A 25,148-nucleotide genomic window follows, 5' to 3' on the forward strand; every position below is an offset into this window, starting at 1 on the left:
AACAGAGGGGCATGGGCTGAAGGGAGCATGTATGGGGGTGGTCCATGATTGTGGTTTGCCAGTGTATCATTGAGCATACCAATGCACCAAAGCACTACACAGGCAGTGCATTGCACCTGCGACTGTGTGGTCGGTCATGTGGGTGGGCATCCAATGGAATGGCATCTGGGCAGGAAGAGGTTGCAGGTGGTGTTTATGTGATGGTGTGCTTAGATAGTGACAAAAACAAACCAGCAAACCACACAGTGCAGCTTGAGGCCACGTGATGCGGACAGCCCCTGGGTGTTCGGTCCATCCTGGAAGTGGGCTGTGTGGATAGTGGGGTTTCCAACCACTTTTGGAAAACCCAGGATTGAGTTGCTTTTTCCTTCCTGTCTGCTCTGGCCCTGAGAGACTCTAAGGACCTTATCACACGAGGCACTTACCATGCTGGAATAGTGGGCCAAAGACTTCAGAAGTGTGGAGGTGGGATCGCTAGTTGTGCTTCTCAAATGTCACTGAAGTGCATCCTGCTCTTTTCCTGTTGACAAATCGTTCACGGAGCAGCCATTTGTGTAATAACAGGATCATTTGTATAATAACAGCTTCTCTGCAAACGATTTGTTGACGGGAGAAGAATGAAATGCCTTAATGATGCTTGAGAAGCGTGACCGGCGATCTAACCTCCGAGCTTCTGAAGCGTTTGGCCCATGATTCCAGGGCAGTGCCTTGTGTGATTGGGGCAATAGTGCAGAATTAAAGCAGTCTGACACCCCTTTAACTGCCATGCCTTCATCCTAAAGACTCCTGGGATTTGTAGTTTGCTGCGCTGCTCAGCCTGGTCTGTCAGAGAGCTCACACTCCTCGAAAAGTGAAAAAGTCGGGCCCTGGGCTGGGAAGTGTGCCTAAAATAAAAAGACTCTGTGTGTGTCCCTTCAAATAAGCTGTGAGGCCTTAGGGTGACCCCATGCATTTGACAGGGTTTTCTCAGGCAAAGGTTACTCAAGTCTGCATCCACACTGGAGAAATAACTCAGTTTGGCACTGTTTTAACTGCCCTGGCTCAAGGCTATGGAATTCTGGGAGTTGGGGTTTGGCACCCCTTTAACTGCCCTGGCTCAAGGCTAAGTGATTTTGGAAATCTAACTGCCAGAATTCCATAGCCTTGAGCCAGAGCAGTTAAAGCGGTGCCAAACCGGGTTATTTCTCCAGTGTGGATGCAGCCTCACAGCGGTGGTTTGCCAGCAGTGAGGAAAAGAGGAATTGGCTGGATTCCTCTCCCTGCAGTAACAGTAGCAAAGGCCCCCAAACAAATGTATCTCTGAAAAGGGGCCATTTTCTGAGGAGAAAGCCCACCTCCCCTTCCTTCCCAGGAGGAGCTCCTGGAGCAACACGTTCTTCTCTTGATAATACTATGTCTAGCAAAAGGGCTTCCTTGTTTGTTTGGGTTTCTCTCTGTGGGTGGAAAAGGGAAGGCTTAGGCAAGGCCCACGTGAGCAGAGGACTAGACACGGAAGACACCGCCTCCATCTTCGCCTTCCGAGTCCGGAAAAGAGCCCCCACAACAAGGAAAGGCACCCCTAAGCCAGGAGGGGGGCATGGCGGGAATTAAAGGTAGTAGTAGCCCCTTCTTCTCCCTCTCTCTGAGGGATTGCCTAACTTTCCCGGCATACACACGCCCTTTTCTCCACACTCCTTTGCAATGGCTTTGGCCAAGGCGTCCTTCTTTCTTTCTTGGAAAACTAAAGGCACCCTCGTCTTCCCTTCCTATTCCCCCACTTTCTGGAGGGATACCCCTTCTCTGCCCCAAATGGCTTGGGGACTTCAGGTCCCTGGCATGCAGATGGCTCTCAGCTGGAAAGCATACTTATTTTTTGTTTTTCTTTTGTGCTCTGCTTTGTTGGGTGCCATCAAGTCTTCCCCCACCCATGGCGACCCTCTCTTTCTTGGCAACTTTCATGCAGAGGGGGTTTCCCCTTGCCTTCCTCTGAGGCTGAGAGAGTGTGACTAGACCAAGTGGTCAAGCAGGGAGTGGACCCCTGGTCTCTCCCCAGTGTCCTAGTTCAATGCTCAAACCACTACACCTTAATGTCAGTGTTTCTCCATCTGTGAGTTGCAGCTCCTTTGGGGTCGAACCACCCTTTCACAGAGGTTGCCGGACCACTGGAAAACAGGAGCGAAATTACAGTTATGAAGTAACAATGAAAATAATTTTATGGTTGTAGGGTCACCACAACATGAGGAACTGTATTAAAGGGTTGCGGCATTAGGAAGGTTGAGAACCACTGCCTTATGTGAATATACATGAATGTATGAACGGATGCACTAAAGGCCCACAACAACAGCAACAACAACATCTGCCTTGGTGGTGATGTGTGGCTTCAAGTCATTCCCGAATTATGGTGACCCTAAGTGGGTTTTCTTGGCAAGATTTATTCAGAGGTTTGCTCTTCCCATCCTCTGAGGCTGAGAGAGTGTGACTAGCCCAAGGTCACTGAGTGGCTGAGCTGGGAATCAAACCCTGGCCTCCAGAATAGTAGGCCAACATTCAAACCACTACACCATGCTTGCCCCTTGTTTAAAATCACTGCCTCCACTCTTGCCTTTGTTTTTGGGGTGTTGACCAAATATGACCAAACTGAGGCCATGTTGGGAAATGCTCTGGTTCCTGATGTTTTCCAGATCCCTTGAGAAAGTGCTGTAAATATCCTCTCTCTCTCTCTCTCTCTCTCTCTCTATATATATATATATATATATATATATACATACATACTGTATATGGTTGACTTCTTTTGTAAATGTGAAACGTAATCTGGAGCAATGTTTCTGAGAGCTTCCTGTTTGGACACTCCTGTGAGAACTTGGATCACCAGGCAGGGCGGCTCCTTTTGTAATTGCATCAAACAGGACATTCGGGTTGGGGTGACTGATCCTGTTGTTGTTGTGTGCCTTCGTAGGCTTTTGTAGGGTGTTCTTGGCAGAGGGGGTTCACCATTGCCATCCTCTGAGGCTGAGAGACTATGACTTGACCAAGGTCATCCAGTGGATCTTTATGCACCAGCAGGGAACCAAACCCTGATCTCCAGAATCATAGTCCAAAACAGAACATCACACGTATAGGGCCATATAGGACCAAGCAAAACTGTCTTTGCAACAATGCAATGTTTGGAATAATTTATTTTATTGTAATTCCCAGGATCCCACAGGCTATGTTGGCTGGGAGATTCTGGGAGCTGCAGTCCAAAACCCAACAGTTCCAAGATTTACATTTGATGAAATTTCCTCCTATTGGAATCTATTAAGATAGCAATGCTCTGACAGCCTGTGGATCTAGTGAACAGACACCTTCATTTCAAAGCCCACTCCCATTTTCTTTGGAAAATTTTGTAATTTTTACCCTTGACGTGCAACTTTGTTTCTGGTAGCCACCACCACACCATTTCTGTGCAAACAGCAGTGTGTACTTCATATCCTAAAAGCACCAGATCCTGTCTGATCTTGGAAGCTATGCAGAGTCAGCCCTGGTTAGTATTTGGATGGGAGATATTCAATTAATATCAGGTGTTATAAGCTGTATTTCCGAGGTCAGAACTGACAAAAACCACCACTTAGTATTCCTTCCTTAGGGAAACCCTACGAATTTCATGGGGCCACCATAAGCCAACAGGCAACTTGAAGGCAACTTGGCTACCTCCCTTGACCTGTTCAGGAAGAAGCTGAAGACCTACCTCTTCCAACAGGCTTTCCCCCATGCGTTGTGACATCTGTTCTCCCCCCATTACACTGGCACTTTTAAGCTAGTTTTTGTTGTGGTTTTTAATGTTTGCAATTTTTTTATCGTGTTTTTAAATCGTGTTTTAAATTTAGTGTAGTTTCGTGTGTTTTTATGATGTGGATACTGTTGTAAATTGTACATTGTTTTGTGCTCTTGTTGTAACCCGCTTTGATCTCTTTTGGAAAAGTGGGCTATAAATAAACAGTATTATTATTATTATTATTATTATTATTATTATTATTATTATTATTATGGCACATATGCACAACAGATTTGCCCTAGGAGTGCCATAAGTCACAAATGACTTGAAGGTACACAACAAATTAAAATTTCAACTCCATTAGCAATAGCAAAGTAACTTCACCTTGAGAACATTTATTGGATAAGGAAGCTGCTACACATTTAAGATAAACATTGGATTGCTTTGTGTAGTGATCTGTGAATTTTACTGCAGAAAATATGTTATATGTCAATAACTGGATAGTGATTTTTACAAATTAATTTGATTTACAGCTTGGTGATCTTATTCATTTTATTTTAATTTTTCCAGCTTTGGTTGGTTTGTCATTTACTGGAGTCATTGGACTGACATTCCTAATGTTGGGATGTGCTCTAGAACGTTATGGGTAAGAATGTACTGATTATGTGTGTGTGTCTTTGTCTCTCTGTGTGTATGCGTGTATTGTTTATTGTTGTCATATGCCTTCAAGTCATTTCTAACTTGCAGCGATCTCATCATAGGGTCTTTGTGGCAAGATTAATTCAAAGGGGGTTTATCATTGTATTCCTCTGAAGCTGAGAGTGTGTGACTTGCTCAAGATCATCCAGTGGGCCCCAGTAGCTGGATTGTCTCCCAAGTCCAACATTATGACCTGGCCACACTGGTTCATGTTCTGACCAATTCATTTGGAATAAATACCTTTTGTCAGCTTCAGCTAACTGAACTATAACCATGTCTGTTTGACCACAGTGGTCCAAGTGCTGGTAACCTCTACAATATGTTCTGCACAGGGCCTACTTTTGAAACTGAAATCTGTAAATGAATGCAGTTGCTTGTTTCCTGAGTAGAGTGAGGTGTCAAAAGCGCATAAAAGTGGCCTTGTAAGTTCTGTACTGACGGTCCGCATACTACAGTATATAGACCATATCAAAAATGTTGACATTAGTGTATATAATGTTAAATAATCTGGATCCAGCGTATTTGAGTAACTACTATACACCCTATTCCTACCTCAAACATTTTATTCAGCGATGGTAACTATTGTGTGTGTGTGTGTGTTTGTGTGGTGGGATTATATTTTGTGGCAAGCACTAACAATCTTACTAAAAAGGGAATTTTACGAAAAAGCATATCTTACTATGCTTCCCATGCCTTAGTTCAAAGGGAAATTGTGGAGTTTGGGACTAGTATGGTGAAAAATACATCCTCCCATGAGTTTGCAAGGAGTCAGTGCATCTCACCTCACCATAAAAGTTTTCACCCTAATATTATATTTATGTTCAGTTTATTACGCCTATGTATATAGTTTGTGTATATATGAGTGCTTAATTAGGGATGAAACTAGCTTATAGATGAAGTTATTTTTTAAACTAGCTTACACTTGCATTTCTTGCCTTTGTATTCGACAGGGTTTACTGGCCATTATTTGTCTTGATATTTTACTTCATAAGCCCTATTCCTCATTTCATTGCAAAAAGAGTAAGTGACGATACAGATGCTGCAAGCAGTGCCTGCAAGGAACTGGCATATTTTTTTCACTACGGGAATTGTGGTTTCTGCCTTTGGATTTCCTATCATCCTTGCGCGAGTTGAATTGGTAAGATATCAAACCAAGATAATGTAAGCTGATTCATGTGTCTCTTGACTTACATGCTTTAATGATTGGTTTCTTAATTATTTATTAATGTATTATTTATTAATTGTTAGTGTTTCTACTGGGTATTACAGTTGCTGTTTCGCTATTTTTAGTCTTTTGACAAATCGTGGCAAGATTTGGTCAGAGGGAGTTTGCCTGTGCCTCCCTCTGAGGATGAAAAGGTGTGACTTGCCCACTTGGCCCTCAAGAGGGGCATCATACCCTGGTCTCCAGAGACATAGTCCAATACTCAAACCACTTCCTTATGTTGGCTTTCTCCAATTAATGTTGTTGTGTGCCTTCAGGTCATTTTCGACTTACAACGACCCTAAGGCAAACCTATCATGGAGGTTTCCTGGCAAGTTTGTTATTGCCATCCTCTGAGGCTGAGTGTGTGACTTGCCCAAGGTCACTCAGTGGGTTCCATGGCTGAGCAGGGACTCGAACTCTGGTCTCTAGAGTCGCAATCCAGTGCTCAAACCACTACGCCACACATATACTTCTCAACTATTCTTTTCTGTACATGAATGTCGAGCGGTCCCCCTCCCCACATTATTTACCTTTTCTTCATGTTCTGTTTGAGAAAGAAGTTTGAGAATTCAGTGATTAAATGGGATATAAATTTTAAGATTTCTTTAAAAACAATAACATGTATTTCTTCAGCATTTTTGGTAAGGCACTTGGAATTTCCTGCAAGGTTTGTTTGGTTTTTTGGTTGCTTCTTCTTATTCTTTTTGCTTCTTCCTTATTTGCTTTTTGATTACTCTTACTGCTTATTCCACTCTTTTACTAAAACTGTGTATTTCTCCTTTTTAGATGTCATACTGTTTCTAGGTTCCTTTTTTCTAGGTCTTTACTGGCACTTGTGTTTTTCTATAAAATATCTATCCTAGGTTCTTGATGAAACTGTTTTTACATCTGCATTAGTCCATTCAGTAAAATACACTTCTTTTTTCTAATTTAGTATAAGAGTAAGTAATGTAATTTTACCACTAGAGAGCGCTCTAATTCCTTCTTTTTCTTACAAAAAGACATTCTTTTTTCTTTTTATTTCCTTTTTTGTTCTTGTTAGAAATGAGGAAGAAATGAAATGTATATAATACTTTACAATAATAGCAGTAAGAATAATACGAAGCAAAAATTTTAAACCCCTTATATACTTAGAAAGCTTAGAAAATAATTCAGCAATAACAACAACTCTGGACAATGAATTTAAGCTTTATAATTGAGTGCTACATCACCATCTACTGGAAATCTGCATGTTTGTCCCATATTTGTAAGCTTATCTGAATCAATGAGACTTGCTTTGGTGTAAATGTGGAGTGAGTATAGTGCATCCCCAGAGCTATTTTTGAGCGGACAGCCTCTTCCAGGCTGTATTTTTCTGCCAAAGAGAGGTAGGGGTGAATTACCCCCTCACAGAAGTCTCCAGGAATGAAGATATACCCCTTAAATAGTTTGCTGTGTAATATCAAATAATACAAGTTTTTACTATTTCCAGCTCTTCCCCTTCCCCCAATTTGGGGCAATCTGTGCAGTCCTCGGGGGAAAATGGTTGGCAGACCCACTAAAATTGTCCACTCCTGATGCAAAGAATCAGGCTGAAAATACTATACGGTCAGCTTTCCGTATCCATGGATTTTTTATCTGGGGATTCAATCTTACATGGCTTGAAAATCTTCATACAATATATAAATTCCAAGAACCAAACCTTGATTTTGCCATTTTATAGGAGTGTTTTATATAAGAGTCATTTACTCTGCCATTGTATTTAATGGGACTTGATCATCCATGGATCTTGTTATCTACAGGGGTTCCTGGAACCAAACACCACCAAATACTAAGGGCCTACTGTATTAGCTGTAAACTGAGAGCTAGTGTGGTGTAGCTTGGCTGCAACTCTGGAGCTTGGGGTTTTAATTCCTACTCAGCCATGAAAACAGACTGGGTAGCTGTGGACAAGTCACACTCTCTCAGCCTCAAAGGAAGGCAAAGGCAAACTCCTTCTGAACAAATCTTGCCAAGGATTTGATATGTCCTGTCAGAAATGATTTGAGAGCACATAAGAACAACAAATAGAGCTAACTATCCTAAACTCATATTTATGCTGTTTATGCCTTTTGTTAGAGCAATATATACAGCAGTAGCTTGCTTAGGACAACTCTGATGTTGTTTATTTTTTTAACTTTTGTAAAATAAGATTTTAGCTGCACTTTTATTTATTGTAAGCTGCTTTGAGTCACTTGAGGGAAGGAAAGTGGGGTATATCTTTGAGCGAATGGATGAATATCTCTGAAAAAGCATAACCAGTTTATTTCATTAATCCCTATCAGTGTTTGAAATGTTCAGAATTTGTGATTCTGGGCTCTCGATACTTCATGGATTTCAGAAAATGGGGAGGTTTCATTGATTGAAACATGCTTCTTAACTTTCACATGTACATACTTAGTAAGGTGTACCTTATAATAAATGGTTTGTCCCAGCTATAGTAGTATAGTAGTTAAAGTGTAGCCTATCTTTCAAAAATATCAGTTGATTTCAGTTGCTGCACAGGATGATGTGTGAGAAAACAATATCTCCCTCCTTTCTGCATATTTTTTATAAAATTTTGGGTGTTTGGGTGTATGGACCTTCTTGCCACAGTAAATAATAAAGATCTTCAATAGATTTTTCAGTCGTAGTATCCAGCATTAACTGTAAAACCCTCTTCTGATGCCACTTTATAGAAACAGTTGCTTTGTTTCAATGGCAACAGTACCAATAAAGGCAACAAAATTAAAATATTAATTAAAGGAATAATGAGTAAACATTATCTTTCATATAGTAGAAAGAGACTGTCTACACACAGTTCTTAAGTCAAATATGCTAACTTAATAGTTCCCATACATACAAAAGTGTGCATTGAGCTACATAAGCATATGTAGTCCTAATCCAGTCAAGCACAGAAACAATCTTTGCTAATTTTACTCTTGACTCTTAAGGGTGTTAAACATTTCTCAGCAACTTTCCCACCAGACCAGTTTGTCATAACTTTCACCCCAGCCAATCATTCACCACTATGCTGTACAGATGGTGTATTTTATATGTACCCATTGAACCTCTCTCTCTCTCTCTCTCTCTCTCTCTCTCTCTCTCTCTCACACACACACACACACACACACACCAGTTGTACATTTTGCAGATAACTCTGGTGGTTCAGGAGTCTAAAAGTGCATTAAACAAAGAAAGAAGCAAATAATCATAGCATATTCCTTCTATGCCACATTCCTCTTGGTGGCTCTGACCTTCTAAGATGATCCAAATGTTTTCCTGTAGTCTTCAGGTCCTGTTCTAGCTTTCAGCCACTAACTGACCTCTGACTGACTGACTTCTTTAAAATACTCTGGGGATAATATGTTGTTATTGTGTGAGGACTTTCAACTACTGGTCTTTTTTTAAGGTCAAAGTTATGTCTCTTTATAAACCTCCTGACCACAAACCAAATTTTTGGACTTCTTGATCAATCTGAATTGTATTTTGGTATACAGTACACTTATTTCTATATAAACAGTAAAAGTAGTTTTCCAACACCAACTCCTAAGAATGTTCCTGGCTGTGAATGCAATTCCTTGCTCACTTCCTGAGAGAGAAGCTCCCTTTGACTTAACTGGGGCTTATTTCAGAGAACACATGCATAAAATTAAGTTGCACTGCTAACAACCCAGTTGAGTACCATAGCAATGGTATCACTAGTGATATGGTATCATCTTTTATTTTTGGTTCCTAGGAAATTTACGGCAGAATGAATTTTATGTAAGAATTGTATATTTAAAGCTTGTTGAAAATAGTCTTTTATTAATCATTCTGAACAATGAAATACTTAATATTAAGGTTTCTTCCAATATTTTAAACCAAACAGGAGTAAAGAAGAGAAATAATCTGTGAGGAGCAGTGGTTCAGATCTTTATATCTCTTGTGATAGCTAGGAGCTTTTCAATTAATTTGAGAGGAGTGTGGCTAAATCATTTTTTCATAGGGCACGGATGCTGCTGCTGATGGAAAAAATCTCAGAATGTCTTGTACATATTTTCTTATTTGCTCTCTTGATCAGATTTATTATACATGATCAAGGACTAATAAATGGTTCTGCATTTCAGTAAAATAATAAGCAAGTGCTGTAATTATTACTAATTATGTAATGACTATAAATTACTTTACTTGGCTTCATATTCAGAATTTACTGTTTGATCTTAAGCGCTTTTAGCATGCAGATGTTGTATTTCTTTGTGCCACTCTAATGCTGGAAATAATATGTTTTTTTGATCAATTCATGAAGGGATATATATGTTTTAATTTTCTATTTCAGATCAAGTGGGGAGCTTGTGCCCTTGTGCTGGCTGGCAATGCTGTAATTTTCCTTACGGTTCTAGGCTTTTTTGTTCTGTTTGGAAGAGGAGATGATTTTACCTGGGAACAGTGGTAGACCTCAGTATGATACGGATCTGTCCTATATACCTTGACTATTGACTTGGCATTTTACAGTGCGTTGTAATTGTGTGTATATACTATGTATACATGTGCATATGTTAACCTGTATTAAGTGCATGCAGATATAGCTGTACAATGTTAGAAATGAGAATAACCTTTGGTCAGAATCCATTAATGCATTTGGGTATCAACATCAGCAAAATTGAGAGTCCCTTGCCCCACTTTACCCCAGCTGCAGTCCTCCTTGATACTGAAAATCTTGCTCTGGAGAAGCAGATTTCTGGAACATTTCTGTAGGATGTATGGATGGATGAAATAAGAGCTGCAGGAAGAGGCAGGCCTCTAATTCTGACAGAAGCAAGAGGAACCAGTGGAAGTAAACATTTCGATTTTTACCTTTATATTTTGGTTGGCCAAAAACACTGAAGACTCATTGCATTTCTAATGCTGGAATATGTGTTTAGCTGGGTATGTGTAATTTAGGGGCTCAGCAGATGGCCCCTAAGTGGTGGCTCAGCACTGCCCCTGAAAGCACTGGATTGGAGACTTGACAACTGCATGCCACGTCCCTAACCTGATGCAGAAAGAAGCCACAAAAAGTGGTTTCTTTTTGTGCCATAGAAATGGCACCCTTTTTGCATCCACCTTGGCTCTTCTGCAGCTCTTTGATGCAGCACATCTACACACTGTGCCAAAGATGTGGTGTGATGCTGCCCGCCATGCAGTGGGGCATGCAGTGTGAAGCCGGCATGGGGACGGAGTCACGGCGGCCAGTGAGCAGTCACCACGTCCCAGCTCTTCCCTGATGCCAGCGTTTATTGCCAGTCTGTTGAGGGCCTTACTCTAGCTTGTGAAGATCTTTGGGAAAAGTCTCCTGAATCACAGTCTTGGGGCAAAAACAGGGACTAAATAAAGGGGCAGTGATTGACTGACTGTAGCATCCATTTGAAGGTTGGGATGGCCTTGAAAGTTAAGGGAGACTTGAAGAGCTGTTGGGAAATCAAGCAAGGTCAGTCGTGTTAGTCCTTGGATGGGGGACTACTAAGGAATGCCATGTGCTGTAGCCTACATTTCAGAGGAAGGAACTAATAAAACTACTTCTGAGTATTCCTTGCCTAAGAAAACTCTGTGGAGTTCATTCATACATATGTTGGAGGCACATAAAAACACAACCCCCTCCCCCCTCAGTATTCATATTAAGTACAACAGTTGCTTTTTTCTCTTCTTTTTTGTGTGCTATAACAAAAGGTATTGAGGTTTATGAAATACAAAATTAAATCTGTTAAAAGATTAACAAATTCAATTTTGTCCAAATGCTCATATAACTGTTCCCTAGTAGAGCTTTCTGTTGTGGCAGGTGCACAGGCCTACTTTAATTGTGATACATGTAGTCTATCCACTCTATTAGAATCTTAAATCACTAAAGATTTATAATTATTCAAACAATCTTGTAAAAAGAGTTTATTAAATCTCACCAAAAAATAAAAATAATTAAGTTTTGCATGACTACGGTCTAAAACACACTGCAGAAATAATCCAGTCTGAAACTGCTTTAATTGCCCTGGCTCAATGCTAGGGAATTCTGGGAACTGTGGTATTGTGAAACATTTAGCCTTCTCTGTCAGAGCGCTCTGGTACAGCAATAAACTACCGTCCCCAAATTCCCTAGCATTGAGCCAGGCCAGTTAAAGCGGTCTCAAACTGGATTATTTCTGCAGTGTGTTTTGGACCTACATTTAGAAAAAAAAATGATCCTCTACTTGCAGATTGTGTGGTATAATCCTAAAAGTGCCTTTCATGTTCTGGATTGCATTCAGAATTTTCTCTGGCAAATGGATGGACTCTTTCCAGTCATAGGAATCTTCTAGTCTGTCAGAAGAATCCCACTAATAAAAGGGAGAAGGCAACTTCCCTTTCTGCCTGTGGGAGTTTTCTGAGAGGAACCATGCTCAAAGAATGCTTCCACACATAGCTGGATTGAACCTATCACCAATTTCATATTTGGTTTGCATTAATGTAGATCATAATAATTTTTAATTCTTAAAAGTGGTTCTAGCAATAATCAGAGTAGAGACAGAAAGATTAAACCTTCAGTCTTCAGCATACATATAAGTACATTGCAGTGAATACAATGGGTTTCATTTTTGAATAAACATGAGCTTTAAAGCTACCCTGTAAATATCACTGGTAAGGAAGGAATAGAAAGAAGAACTACTTTGAAAGGAAGGAGTAGGAACTAAGGTTGGATTTTTGTTCCAGGGAAAACCACCACTCAAAAATCATACAGGCTCACATTCAGCACAATACTTATGATAGTGTTGGGATTTTTTTACCCTGCAAATTTTTATTTTTTACCACAAATTGCTTTACACCAGGTTTTTGGATCACATGGTGAGTTGTGGGAGGGGGCTGCTTCCACACACACAATTGCTACATTGGATACTCACCACTGTATTAAGAAGCTTTTCAAAATGGTATATGATGAATAAAGTATAATGGTAACTAGTAACATTAGTTTTCTAGCCAATATCAAACTGCCATTTTTCTTTTTAAAATTGAAACAAAATGGCATACTATTCCTCCTCTTACTTGTGCAAACTTAAATTGTTCTTGCTTCCCTGTTGCAGTTTGTTTGACATGGGTTTACTGCTATAGTTGTAAAAATTCCCATAAGCCTTATACTGACCCGTTCCAAGCTTGTCATCCTACCTGATGTGAACATTCATTTACTTTAATGGTTTCCATGATAGTAAACATCAAAGTGCCTTTACCTCCAAGATTATTATTACTGAAGAAAGTTTGTGCATAATGCAATATGTATTTTTGCAAGCTGATCTTTCAAAGAATTGGTGGCGCAGTGGTTAAATGCCTGTACTGCAGCCATTCACTCAAGACCACAAGGTTGCGAGTTCAAGACCAGCAAAAGGGCCCAAGCTCGACTCAGGCTTGCATCCTTCCGAGGTCGCTAAAATGAGTACCCAGACTGTTGGGGGCAAATTAGCTTACTTGCTAATTAGCTTACTTGCTGTTCACCGCTATGATCTTTGGAATAGCGGTATATAAATAAAACAAATTATTATTATTATTATTATTTATATTTGCTCATGTTTAGGCTTTCTATATTTCATATTTGGTATTCAGTAATATTATTATAAACTCTGTCATTTGAAGTACTGAAATCATGCACTATTGCAATGTAATTGTGAATTGAAGCAAGTTTTAAACTCTAATAAAACTAAACTTTAAAGTTTATTGTCATTAACTTTGAATTATTTTTGTGTCTTTCCATTTTATTTCAACTGAGAAGAAGCTCAAGATCACACTGACCTCATACAAGGCAAGACGGTATAAATTAAAGACGAATAAAGAATGTCTTTAAAGCACAGTAGAACAAAAGTTCAAAAACCATTTGCTCTTCAGATTTGGACAACTGTTGCCAAGTAAATGTTCCAAACTTAGTTTAAACTATGCATATGCTCTTATATGACGTTTAGCACTTATCAAAACTGGTGCATAGGGAGAAGAGTTGCTTGAGTGTAACAAAATACAGTTTCATTTTAAATTGGTGGCACATCTTACTCTGAGATCAAGTGGATAGTTCAACATTTTCTTCATTTGTAACAGGGTAAAAAGCATATTTGTCAAGTGAGTTGGACATCTGGGGAGATATATATTTTCTTTCATAACTTATGGGAAAGAACCTGAACTTACTGAAACTGCTGCGAATTTTAACATTTTCAAATGAGATTGATTCAGAATGTTTTCTAGAGCTGTAGCTTCTTGTCATGTCCTTTCATTCACAGCATGGTCTTTTAATCTATTAGACACTTCCATTAAGGGAAGGAGAAGAATATGATTTCTCCTTATTCTTCATCCCTCTTGCATCACCACCGCTGGTGCCATGATTAATGCTGTTCTGGAGGGTTCCTCAATCTTAAAGGTAAAACCTACTGGAGTAGATTTGCAGGAGAAATGTGGGTTTCCCTTTCCAATAGCCACTGAAGTAGGTAAAACTTGCCAATAAAGGTATCACTGTTTTGTGGATTTTGTATTTTGTTGAATTTTGCTCCATGGTCAGCATGGTTATCCCAAATATACTTTCTGGATTTGAAGATACAAAATTAGCCACAATAGGGTAATATTTAGTCAACAACCCTAAGTCAGAGGGAGATAATGGACTGGGACTGAAATCTCTGAAAACATTCAGAAAACAGACAGATGAACCTGGAAATAATTATTGTCAAGCAGAAGGTAATTCAGACTACAATTAAGTTAGGAAGAAAGAAAGGTAAATTATTTTTTTTTACAAAAAATACATTTTTCTTCCTGTGAAAAAAAGGAGTCAATGCCTATTATGGTTTTCTCCAAATACATGGGGGGGGGTATACTTCCACAGTTTCTTTCCTGTCCCTAAAATGTGCCCCTAATCCTCTTCGTAGCATGATCAAGGAACTGGTGATTCAACATGTAGGTAAATCCAATTCAACTGATCTACTCTAGGCAAACTACTGAAAGAGTCTAAATTTTCTTTTGCATTCTCTTCTTTCTTTTCTTCTGGTCTTTACAATTCCCAGAAGTACCTGAACTTAGCAAATTTGCTAAGCATAACTTCTTGTGCTCTCCCAGAAACTGAAAACTTGCCCACTTTGGTCCACTTGGGCCTTCCCTGATCTTGGCCTCGGTTTTCAGATTTCACAAGCTCTCACTCTAAATTCCCAAGTGTATCTCTAAGTTAGTTTTCCCACATTGAAGTCTTGTTTATGGATTTTTATTGTGTTTATTTAATTCTTTGTCTTATACTTTTGACATCAGATAGTCTATCGCACACTGCACACTGTTCTACTATAGTTCACAGTTACAGTATTTTGCTACTCCCCTTTGAATATTTTGTTGTGTTATGACTTGAAATCGAAATGGATATAACTGGCATTGCTACCACTTGATATACAAAACAGTGAAGTTGCAAAATATTGTTACTATGCAGTAGGTTGTGACATAAAATGTGGAAGGTTAAAGAAGCAAGGCACTATATAAGATTAATTCAGAAACTGTGATTATTTATGTGCATATTTGTTCTTTATCTGCATTCAATAACAAATGCCTAAGAAATGGCTCTGTTTCAGTCACTGAACAGAGCTGCTAAGACATGCTGCTGCAAAGATTAAAAAACCTCTATGCAAGTATACCTTGGAACATGTGTGGTCTCATAAAAGTGCCTGCAGAGCTCACTTGTAACGAGAATGCGCTTCAGAATATAGAGCAATCATCATCATACAAGACAGATATGAATGGCTAGGTTTGGAGGTCAAGGCTTTTAAATCTTTTTGAAATGCACTGAACATTATTTGAAAAGCTAGTCAATAGGTTGTTTTGTAACTGAGCCCATTTGTTAGAATACCAAATGCAATATTCATTATGTCTTCTATCATTGAGTATATTAGGAAAATAAAATGCCAGGGAGTGCTCTCAAATGAGCAATTGTGCTTTATTCAGGCACACAGTTACCTTTCCAGAGGAAGAGGTTCTGAGGAACATTTGCAATGTGCAGGTTATGCCCACTTTTTGTCCCTAGCCCTTTGTTCTTAATGTCCTGTTTCATCAATGACTGATGGTGCCATACATGGAGTGTGGATATGTTGCACAACCAAAACATTCCCTTGAACTTCCCACCTTGAGGAGAAAATGAATTAGAACATTTAAAAATAATTTATGAAAAGGTTTTGTAAGGAAATTGTTCCTTGAGTTATCCAGAACCTTGGCTTTTGATGATATTATAATTCAACAGTAAGCAAGACTATGTCACTCTCTTCCTCTTAGTCTATTTTTGGATGCTACTTGAAATGAAATTATACCATGATAAAATAATTAGCCAATAATATTCCCTTATGGCTGCTACTTGCACTACAAAAATTCACTCTAGAAGTTCACATCCATCGCGACATTGAAGTCTCCCCTAATATGTGTATTCCACCCCCAACATAAACATTTTTAAAGTGTTACATTTTAAAAACTTTTCTAAACTTTAAAAAACCTCCTTTTTAAAGAAAGTAAATATTTTTTAAAACCTTTTAAATACTTCAACAGCTGTACAGTTTGATTTTAAATTAATACTTTCTTTCTCTGTTTATCCTCTATACATCTATCATAATATTCCATGGGCATTTCTTAGCATATAATACTCTTTTAACTTTACTCATTGAACGAATTTACATGAGGTTTCGTGATAAAGTCTTTTCTTCATCCTTCTAATATTTCCCTGAGCTCTACTGACCCTTAGGCTACAATTTATCTGAATGAATCCCAGAAAACTTATTTCCCATGACACATAAACATTAGGACATACTGGCATATTGCACACGCTATCTTCTGTTTTCTTCAGCATCAAGACCAATTGCTTAGAGGAAAAGCAAAATCTTGTTTGTATCTCACTTCACAGAAAGAAGTTGCAAACGTGTATTCTTGTTAATCAACAACAACAACAACAACAACAAACCCTCTTAGTGCAAGTAAATCAAAGGGCAAACCCTAATGGTTATGTTTTGTTCTTCTGACAGTGAAATGAACATTTTGTCGTGCACGTCTCCAGTAAGGTATTATAAGTTGTTGAAACTAATTTTATTCCCTACGCTAAATCTCTTTTGTAATGTGCAGATAATGAGGAAGTCTTCTAGTTAAATTCATTATTAGGAGCAGTCAATATGTGTTTCCCTGTAGCGCTTTGTATAATTTCATTAGCTCTGTAACATTTCTTCGGCTTTCTGCAAACATGTAGGCTTAAGTGAGAGATCATTCATATGTCTTACTTGAAGACTTGTAGCACAATCCTGTGCATGTTTACTGAGAAATCAGTACAGCATTCAAGGAGACTTACTTCAGAGAAATGTATGTATGGTTGTGGTCCATCCATGCAAATAAAACATTTTTAGGACATAAAACATCTCCCCACCAAACTAAATGTTATGAATTCAGAGATATAGACCTGAAACAGATGGGCAGTAAAGTGTGACTTCTGATGATGCATACCCCCAGAATGGCCAGAAGCTGCATGGGAAAAGCCAGCCGCAAAAAGAGCAGTGAAAAGCTGTTCCTTGCCAGCAGTCCATTGAGGGCTATGGCAGTGGCTGGCTTTGGGACTGTGCAGAATCCAGTTGCTACAGTCCCACACTGAATGGGCTCCGACTGGCACTGGAGTGGCTAGAGGCCGCTCCAAGCTGCTGGTCTGCATGACTCCATAGCCATATTAGTATGAAAGATCAGTATGCAAAGGGATCTTGTAGTACCTTTGAAACTCAAAGATATAGCCATGTTAGTCTGTAGAATCAGTATGTATAGAGATCTGTAGCACCTTTGAGACTAATTGAAATAAAGATGTTGGCAGCATGAGCTTTCATAGATTTCATTATAGAAAGTTCCTGCTGCCAACTTCTTCATTTCAGTTGGTTTCAAAGGTGCTACAAGATCTCTTTACATACCTTTGCAACTGTTAGATTAACTTCTTCTGCACAGTTAGTCTCAAAGGTGCTACAAAATCCCTTTGCATATTTAATTTTAAGAAGTTAGTTTTCAAATGTTATGCTTCAGTACTTCTTACATTCAAAGTCTTATCATTCATTGTTACAGCAGTGCTATGATAGTGTCTTGTAGTAATCCCTCCCATTCTCTTCTTTGCAATAAATAAATTATAAAATAAAATTATATGATGCTTTCTTGAAGAGATGAAAGACCCCTGAGGTAGGAGACTATAATTTCAGGAGAGCTGCTGAAACTTATTTATTCTACTAGACCTTTTCAGATTTTTTATTTTATCTAACTGCTGCTCTTGTAAGTTTTGCAGCCTTCGTAAACTACTCAGAGAACCTTTTTGACAGGCAGAAAAGTGGTGGGTGTGTATAATAAAATACATATAATCTTCAAGGCCATAAAGCAAAAAGAAAATACCTTCAAGCAGTTGTTGGCCTTACATACCAAATGGATAAAATTTGATAGCTTCATGTTGTAATGCTCCTGTTGCATTTCAGACCACTGTAGACAAAGCTGTATTGGGAAAATAGAGGAAACACAACTTGAAAAAAGTTGATGGGGAGAACACATGGTGCACATTTTGATAGAGGGAAAAGAAGGACACTCTGGGTTTGGCCTGGGCATCAAAAACACGACATGACACAAGTTGTCATGAATTCTTTGTCACGAAGACACAGAATTGAAAACTTGCATATTGGGAAAGAGAGAGTTTTCAATGGAAAGCACATTTTTGTTGAGCTATTCAAAAGCAGGAAGAAAAGCATGATGAGATATTTATGGGGAAATGCTGGGATCTCTCTGTGTTACTCTGATAAAGATGTTTGGGACTTTATTTAAAAGATTGGCCTACTGTTAGGCAGAATGACATTGCCACCTCAGGTGGCAGATGCAGGGGATAGAAAATGGTTAAACATTAAAGGGTGGGGTTGTGTGTTGCACAGAACCTATAGTTCTGGCCCTACGGTTAAAAGCACACCATCTTTGCCTGTCATCAATAGAACCTAAGACCACAGGGAAGATGCCCCCACTGCATCTGAAGAGCCAAAGGAGAGTACAATTTAGACTATCTGTTGAGCAGAGCAGAAGAAACTGTGGGGAGTTTGATTTCTCCTCCCTGCCTGATTTGGAAATGCAGAAGAAATATACCTATTCATTAGCTGAAAGAACGAAGGCCACTAACTGGTCTTCAAGCAAGATGCGTCAGCAATATTATTTGAAGAATAGATCTCCTACTGCTTCCTTTAACTCCCAATCCTTTTTCTTTGTGTGTCTTGTTTTAATTACTAAGCCTGATGGCAGACCTTGTTTCGTTTTTTATAAAATTGCTGTGAGCTGCTTTACGAGACACTTGCTTGACATGTGTGTTAAAAAGACGATCAGTAACTAAATAAACAGGCCGAGTGATGTCTAAGCAGATACTGTGAGAAAGCAACACATTGTTGGTGAATAAATTCTGTAAAGCAGCTTATCACTCCACTTAAATAATCCGTTTTACCTCATCTGAATTCAAGTCCAAATTATGAGGCATACTGCAAGGATTTTGCCACCAAGCCACTGGGCGAGTACAGCACGGATGCAACCCGGGTCCCAAGCAAGCTCCATTTTTCCAAGTCAGAAAGCTCCTGACTTCGAAATAAGGCTGCCGGAGCTTGCCTGGGACCTGGGCTGCAGCCAGGCTGTATCACCCAGTGGCTTAGGTCGCAAAATCCTTGTGGTCAGACCTGGCTGCCTCCTGATTTAGGCTTGAATTTGGATAAGTTAAAATGAGTTAAGTGGAGCAATAAGCCACAAAGACTACCCTATGCTTCCACCATTAGCCTGCTCCCTGGAGGTACAGTGGAGAATGCTGTCCCACTGTGGAAGAAAGATTCAACCAGCACTCTAATTAACTATGGTGCATGGAATAGGAGTAGCTGCCACCTTGAGCAGAAAGATGATCTTGGGCAAGCTCTTATGCTTAATTCCAATTAAGAGAAGTGCCGAGGCGCAGCAGTATGTGTCCTTGTTGTTTTTCATTTGTTGCACATTGGTTGCAGATCTGCCACAACTAAAAACAATCACATAGCATTTGAATGCAAAATGAAGTGGAAAACATAAACCATAGAGACACCTAGGGTATCTACTATACTGACTGGAAAGCAAAAAGTTTTCTCTGTATGAGAAAATACAGTGGTGGTATAAGCCAAAGTCAAAAAGGAGATTGCCAAAATTTCAACGGGAGTTGTGGAGAGCCATAAAGAGGATTTCTGCTGTTGTCTTGATATGCCTTAAAGTCAATTCTGACATATAGTAACTCTATCACAATATTTTTTTCCACCAATATTTATTTAGAGGAGGTTTGTTGTTGCCTTGTATGACTTGCTTAAGTCACCCAGTCGATTTCCATGGCTGAGCAAAGATTTGAACCCTGGTCTTCTGGAGTCCTAATCCATCTCAAACCACTACACCATACTAGCTCTTGATGTGTTGTTAGTCCATTATTCCCTGTAAACCCACATAATTAATCCTGAATATTAGCAGTGGCCATATAAAATATAATTGAAACAATGAGGATGATATATTCAGCACATGCTTAGAGGCATTTTTCTACATGTATATCAGGATTTGGCTCTGAATCTAGGTGCCATATTTTATATTCAGTTAGTTCCAGCACAAATAGAAGCCTGAGTACAACACCATTTTCTTTGTAATTTGACTTTTTTGTTAAAAAATGTTTTTGTGCGTAAGAAATTAGTATGCACATTACCATGTAAGTTCCTTGGTTCTTAAGATGAAAGGGTGTAAATGACGCATGGGCTGTGAAGAATGAAAGAAGACAGACAACATTTTCACGGTCAATGAAAATATAAAACAAAAGGAAAGTACTCAAGGTTTAGGGATAGCAAATGGTCTCTGTTGTTGGTATACATGGAGTAACATTGTAGCAACAGAATCTGTGGGTAAGGGAGAAGTTGGGATTGTGAATTCTATTTGTTGTTCTGATCTTTGTGTACCAACATCCATACTTGGTATGTAGGGGCAAATGTTGGAACCTCCAGACCTTGGATCACCTACCAAGCATTATCACTTTTTTATTTCTCAAATTCAAAAACAGCAACCAGCTCTTCTGTAACTCTGATAGGATGTATTGAACAAGGAAGTTGCTGGAGTTGCCTTCTTGATCACAGCTGGAGAAAGTTACTTCTTTGAACAGCAGCTTCCAGAATCACCAGAAAGCAGGGGATTCTGGGAATTGTTGTCCTGAAGTAACATTTCCAAGTCCTTGTCTTGATTACCCCATATATTATCTGCACTCCAAAGAAATGGAGCCTAGAGATATTATGTGGGAAAGAAAGATAATGTTACAGCCATTTCAACCAGTGCCTCTCTTTTCTGCTGAGCACTGAGCAAAAGCCTGTCACCAGTCCTTACTGTTGTCTGCCATGCCTGGCCTTGTAAATTTAAGGGAGGATCTGTAAAGGAGGATCTGTAAAGGAGGGGCTCAGGCTGCAGCCAGTTGGCAGATATATCAACCAGAGCCTGTACATAGCAGACAAGTACCCAGTGAACTGGTTGTGGTGGCAAAATTAACCTTGCAGAAGGGAGGTGGGAGTGGTATTGGGGGCATAGAGGACAGCTTGCTCTGAGCCCACTCAAACCTGACGCCAACCCTGTCACTAGTAGCAACTCAAAACTGGATTTTTTCCTATTGTTTTTTCAGTTGCAAACCAACAGTGAATATGTTATGTGCAGGTTTAATGTTTCGCTTGGCTGGTTTGGGTGATGTATAAACAAAACAAACTCTGGCCATATAATCGGTGACAAAGTACACTTTGGAATCATGTTAAATGTGACCTTTACTGGGGGAAGTAATGTCTGTCTAAACAGCGAAATCAGGCTTATATTTGACATGGATCACAGCAAGACCTTTTGGTTAAAGAAGCTGATCAATACAGGGAAAAAGGCACACAGGTAGCTTGTGATAGGCAGCCATATGGTAGTGCAATGTATTGTTTTAAGATGGAGAGCAGGGATGGAGAAAATATGGCCAGTGGGCTGGAATTGGCCCCAAGACCAGCCAGCACCCCCCCAAATGTACCTCTAAGAAATCAACCGTAAAATGTACCTCTTGAAAGTCAAACTCTGGTTTACTTCCTTGTTTTAATATAAAAGCATTCCCTGGGCTTAAACCAGCCTTGGCTCTGCCCTACGCCAAACATTGGAAATTGTTCTGCAATTTGAATGGTTTTTTTAAAGCCACAACTCCAAAATGGGGAGGAGGTGTACAGTAATGAGGGAGTGACACTTCGTGGTCTCAAATGCTGCTGGTTGCCCACCATGATGCAGTGGCATCACTAGAGTTGGCATTGCTCAGTGCGGTAACTCATGGTGTCACTTGATGTGGCCCCACTGACATACTCCCATACTACTCCATACAGAATCCTTAGTAATGTTTTTTGTACTAATGTAACTCATAAATCATCATTCCCATATATCGCTGAATGTAATTGTAAAAGTTGTGAAACAACTGTCAAAATTAAACTGATACCGAACTCCTTTCCAGGCAAGCATTCTCTGAAGATGCTAGCCACAGACACTGGCAAAACGTCAGGAAGAAACTCTTCTAGAACATGGCCACATAACCTGAAAACCCCACAAAAAACTATTAAAATGATACCTTTAAATTACAATATCATATACTCAGTATAATTGTATTTACATGTAAATAGCTTCATGTGCTAAATTTAAAATTTGGTAAGATGTGATTTTTTTAAAAAGTTTTTTTTAAAATAAAATTTAATTTTTTCAAAAACCAGGGAACTCTCCTTTCTTCTCTCACAACAGCACACAACTTCCCTTGTTGTAACTGCTGCTGTTTCTGGGCACCATTCAAAGTGCTGTTTTTGACCTATAAAGCACTATATGACTCATGTCTAGGATATTTGAAGGGTCATATCTTACCCTATGAGCCTTCCTGAACTCTAAGATCTGCAGGGGCAGCACTTTTCTCTGTCCCACCACCTTCCCAGGCATGACTGATGGAAACATGGGAGATGGCCTTCTGTGTATCTGCACCCACACTTTGGAACTCCCACCTTCGGCAGGTTTGGGTGGCTCTTTCTTTGTTTTCATTTCAGGGACAGGCTGAGAGTTTTATTTCCCAGCAAATATTTGGAAATTTATTTTAACCAAAAATAGCTTTTATAATGCTATACTGTTTTAAAACGTATTTAAACTATGATTTTAATTTATTTTAATTATGTTGTTTTTAATGATGTTTCAATCTTAATTATGTATGCTTTTAACTATGTGTATTTTATTGTATTCTTTATCTCTGAGCCCCAGTATTGGAAATGTGGAATTATAAATGAAGGGATGGATGAATGGATAGATGGACCAAAGTCTGCTTAGTTATAAGGCAGCTTTTGACTTCTTATGAGTATGAGTAGAGAAGTGAAAGATATATGCCTGTGCATGATTATACATATATATAGGCTGGCTATGCATACGTGCCTATCTGTGAATGAGTGCTGTCCTCACTTTCCACCTGATCTGCTGGTGAGATGGGTAGAAAGTTAGGGCAAAGGCAGGAAAGTAGTCTCTCTTGCTCTCTCTTGCCCTCTATGAAGTACCACAGCTCATCACTTTCAGACAATAATGTTCTGCACAGCACCTGTTAAGGAAAGTTTTGATTTGACCTCTCACATTTAGCAGCAGAATTTCATTTTTACATGACCAGCTATGTTCCTTCTCTGCATTGCTAGGTCTGTTTACATCTTCTGTATAGTCTGACCAAGTCATATGTTTAAAGTGGAGAAAAAAGAGGAAAATGCAAAGTAGATCAAGCTTTCTCTGGAATTTCTAATGTCAATTATTCACTTTAATTGAGTTCTGCTCTGTACTTTATTAAGCGGTCTAGCAACTAATTCATGTCAGGCTCTAGGAGTATTTTTACTGGGAAAGTTAAAATGTGAGTGGTTTTTTTTCTATTTTGTAATGAAAAAATGACATGCTTATTTGTTCCATAGTCCTCTCCCACTTCTACTCTGCCCAAACATCTTTCTGTTCAGCACGTACAACCTATTAAACATTAGACTTTGTTTGTGTGCAACATGGCTGTCGTCCTGAATTGGCTTTTTCTATCATAATCATGTAGAAATCTATATCGCATACACCCTATAATTATAGAAAATTTTCCTAGAACACCAAAAATAAATATATTGCTGAGAACATGACTTAACAACAAGATTCTAGCTGCAGAATTAGCAACAAGATATACCCAAAAGGCATTAGATCCCATCTGATCTTGTAAGCTAAGATGGGTCAGTGCTGGTTAGTTCTTGGATGAGAGACCACCAATGAATACCATGTGCTGCAGGCTATATTTCAGAGGAAAGAACTGGCAAAGCCACCTCTGAGTACTCTTTACCTTAAAACAACAACAACAACAATACACACACATATGGACCTTATGAAATTCATGTGGTCATCATAAGTCAATAGGCAACTTGAAGGCACATGTACGTGCATGCGCGCGTGCACATACACACACATCTTTGTAAGTTACTACTTCACCTCAGTAGTCATGGATCTTTAGTCTCCTACAGTAACATCATTAAAGTTGTGTCTGTCATCATATAGGAAGGTTATGCACATTTCACCCCACCCCCCAGCATACATATCTATGTTGGGGGTGCTGGACTTTCAAAATAGGGTAGCCACGTTGATATTGCCAATCAAAGCTAAAATGCAGCATCTTGAAAGAGAACAAAATTTGAGCCAAATTTGCACACTCGTGCACACATTCCTTGAAAATGTATAATTATATTTTAAACAAAAATAGAGTATATCACAGCACAGTAGCAAAGAGAGAGCCAGCATGGTGAAGTGGTTTGAGCATTGGACTATAAATCTGGAGACCAGAATTCAAATCCCTGCTTGTCCATGGAAACCCACTGGGTGGCCTTGGGCAAGTCACACTCTATCAGCCTCAGAAGGCCAATGCCCTCTGAAGAAAACCTTGTGATAGGTTTGCCTTAGGATTGCCCTAAATTGAAAATGACTTGGAGGCGCACATCAACAAAACAGTGTGGAAGGCTGTGAATACATTTGAGGCACTTGCTTTCATCTCTCATGTACTTTCTCTTTAGAAACTGGGAACTTTAAAACAGAATATGCTTACAAAGAGAGGGCTGTCTTTTACAAGGCCATCAAAAAGAAGGCTATCCTTTTAGGACACATATCTACCTTGTTTCAAATATTCTGCAGTACTGTGGAATGAATTCATGGAAAAACAATCCCTGAGCTACGTATAGTCCGATAGTGTGTCTTTTGAACAGAACTGATGGTTTGAGTCCTATAGTACATGAAGCCTTACACAAATAAAGCCACAATCCTCTGATGACATTATGACAAGACTATCATTTTGCTCCCCATGGCTTAAGATCAAGAGAAAGTTGCCTGGAACCAAGTATTACATGGACTAATAGATGAATGTTGTTCCATGAACCATTCCACATTTCTATGGCTTTCACTTCCCTTCCCTCTGGTGTTGTCCCCACATTCCAATCT

At 39.3% G+C, this 25,148-nt stretch overlaps 1 protein-coding gene across 1 annotated transcript; it reads left to right on the plus strand.

Annotated features, from left to right (window-relative positions):
- Positions 1-1,427: 1,427 nt before the first annotated feature.
- LEPROT lies at positions 1,428-11,674 on the plus strand. Its single transcript, XM_042463783.1, is given in 5 exon segments — positions 1,428-1,592; positions 4,304-4,379; positions 5,383-5,503; positions 5,505-5,570; positions 9,955-11,674. Coding segments are annotated over 5 exon segments (396 nt in total). The 5' UTR covers positions 1,428-1,576; the 3' UTR covers positions 10,072-11,674.
- The last annotated feature ends 13,474 nt before the right edge of the window (positions 11,675-25,148 follow it).

The sequence above is a fragment of the Sceloporus undulatus genome, chromosome 4 (genome assembly GCF_019175285.1).
Source record: "Sceloporus undulatus isolate JIND9_A2432 ecotype Alabama chromosome 4, SceUnd_v1.1, whole genome shotgun sequence".
Taxonomy (NCBI): Eukaryota; Metazoa; Chordata; class Lepidosauria; order Squamata; family Phrynosomatidae; genus Sceloporus; species Sceloporus undulatus.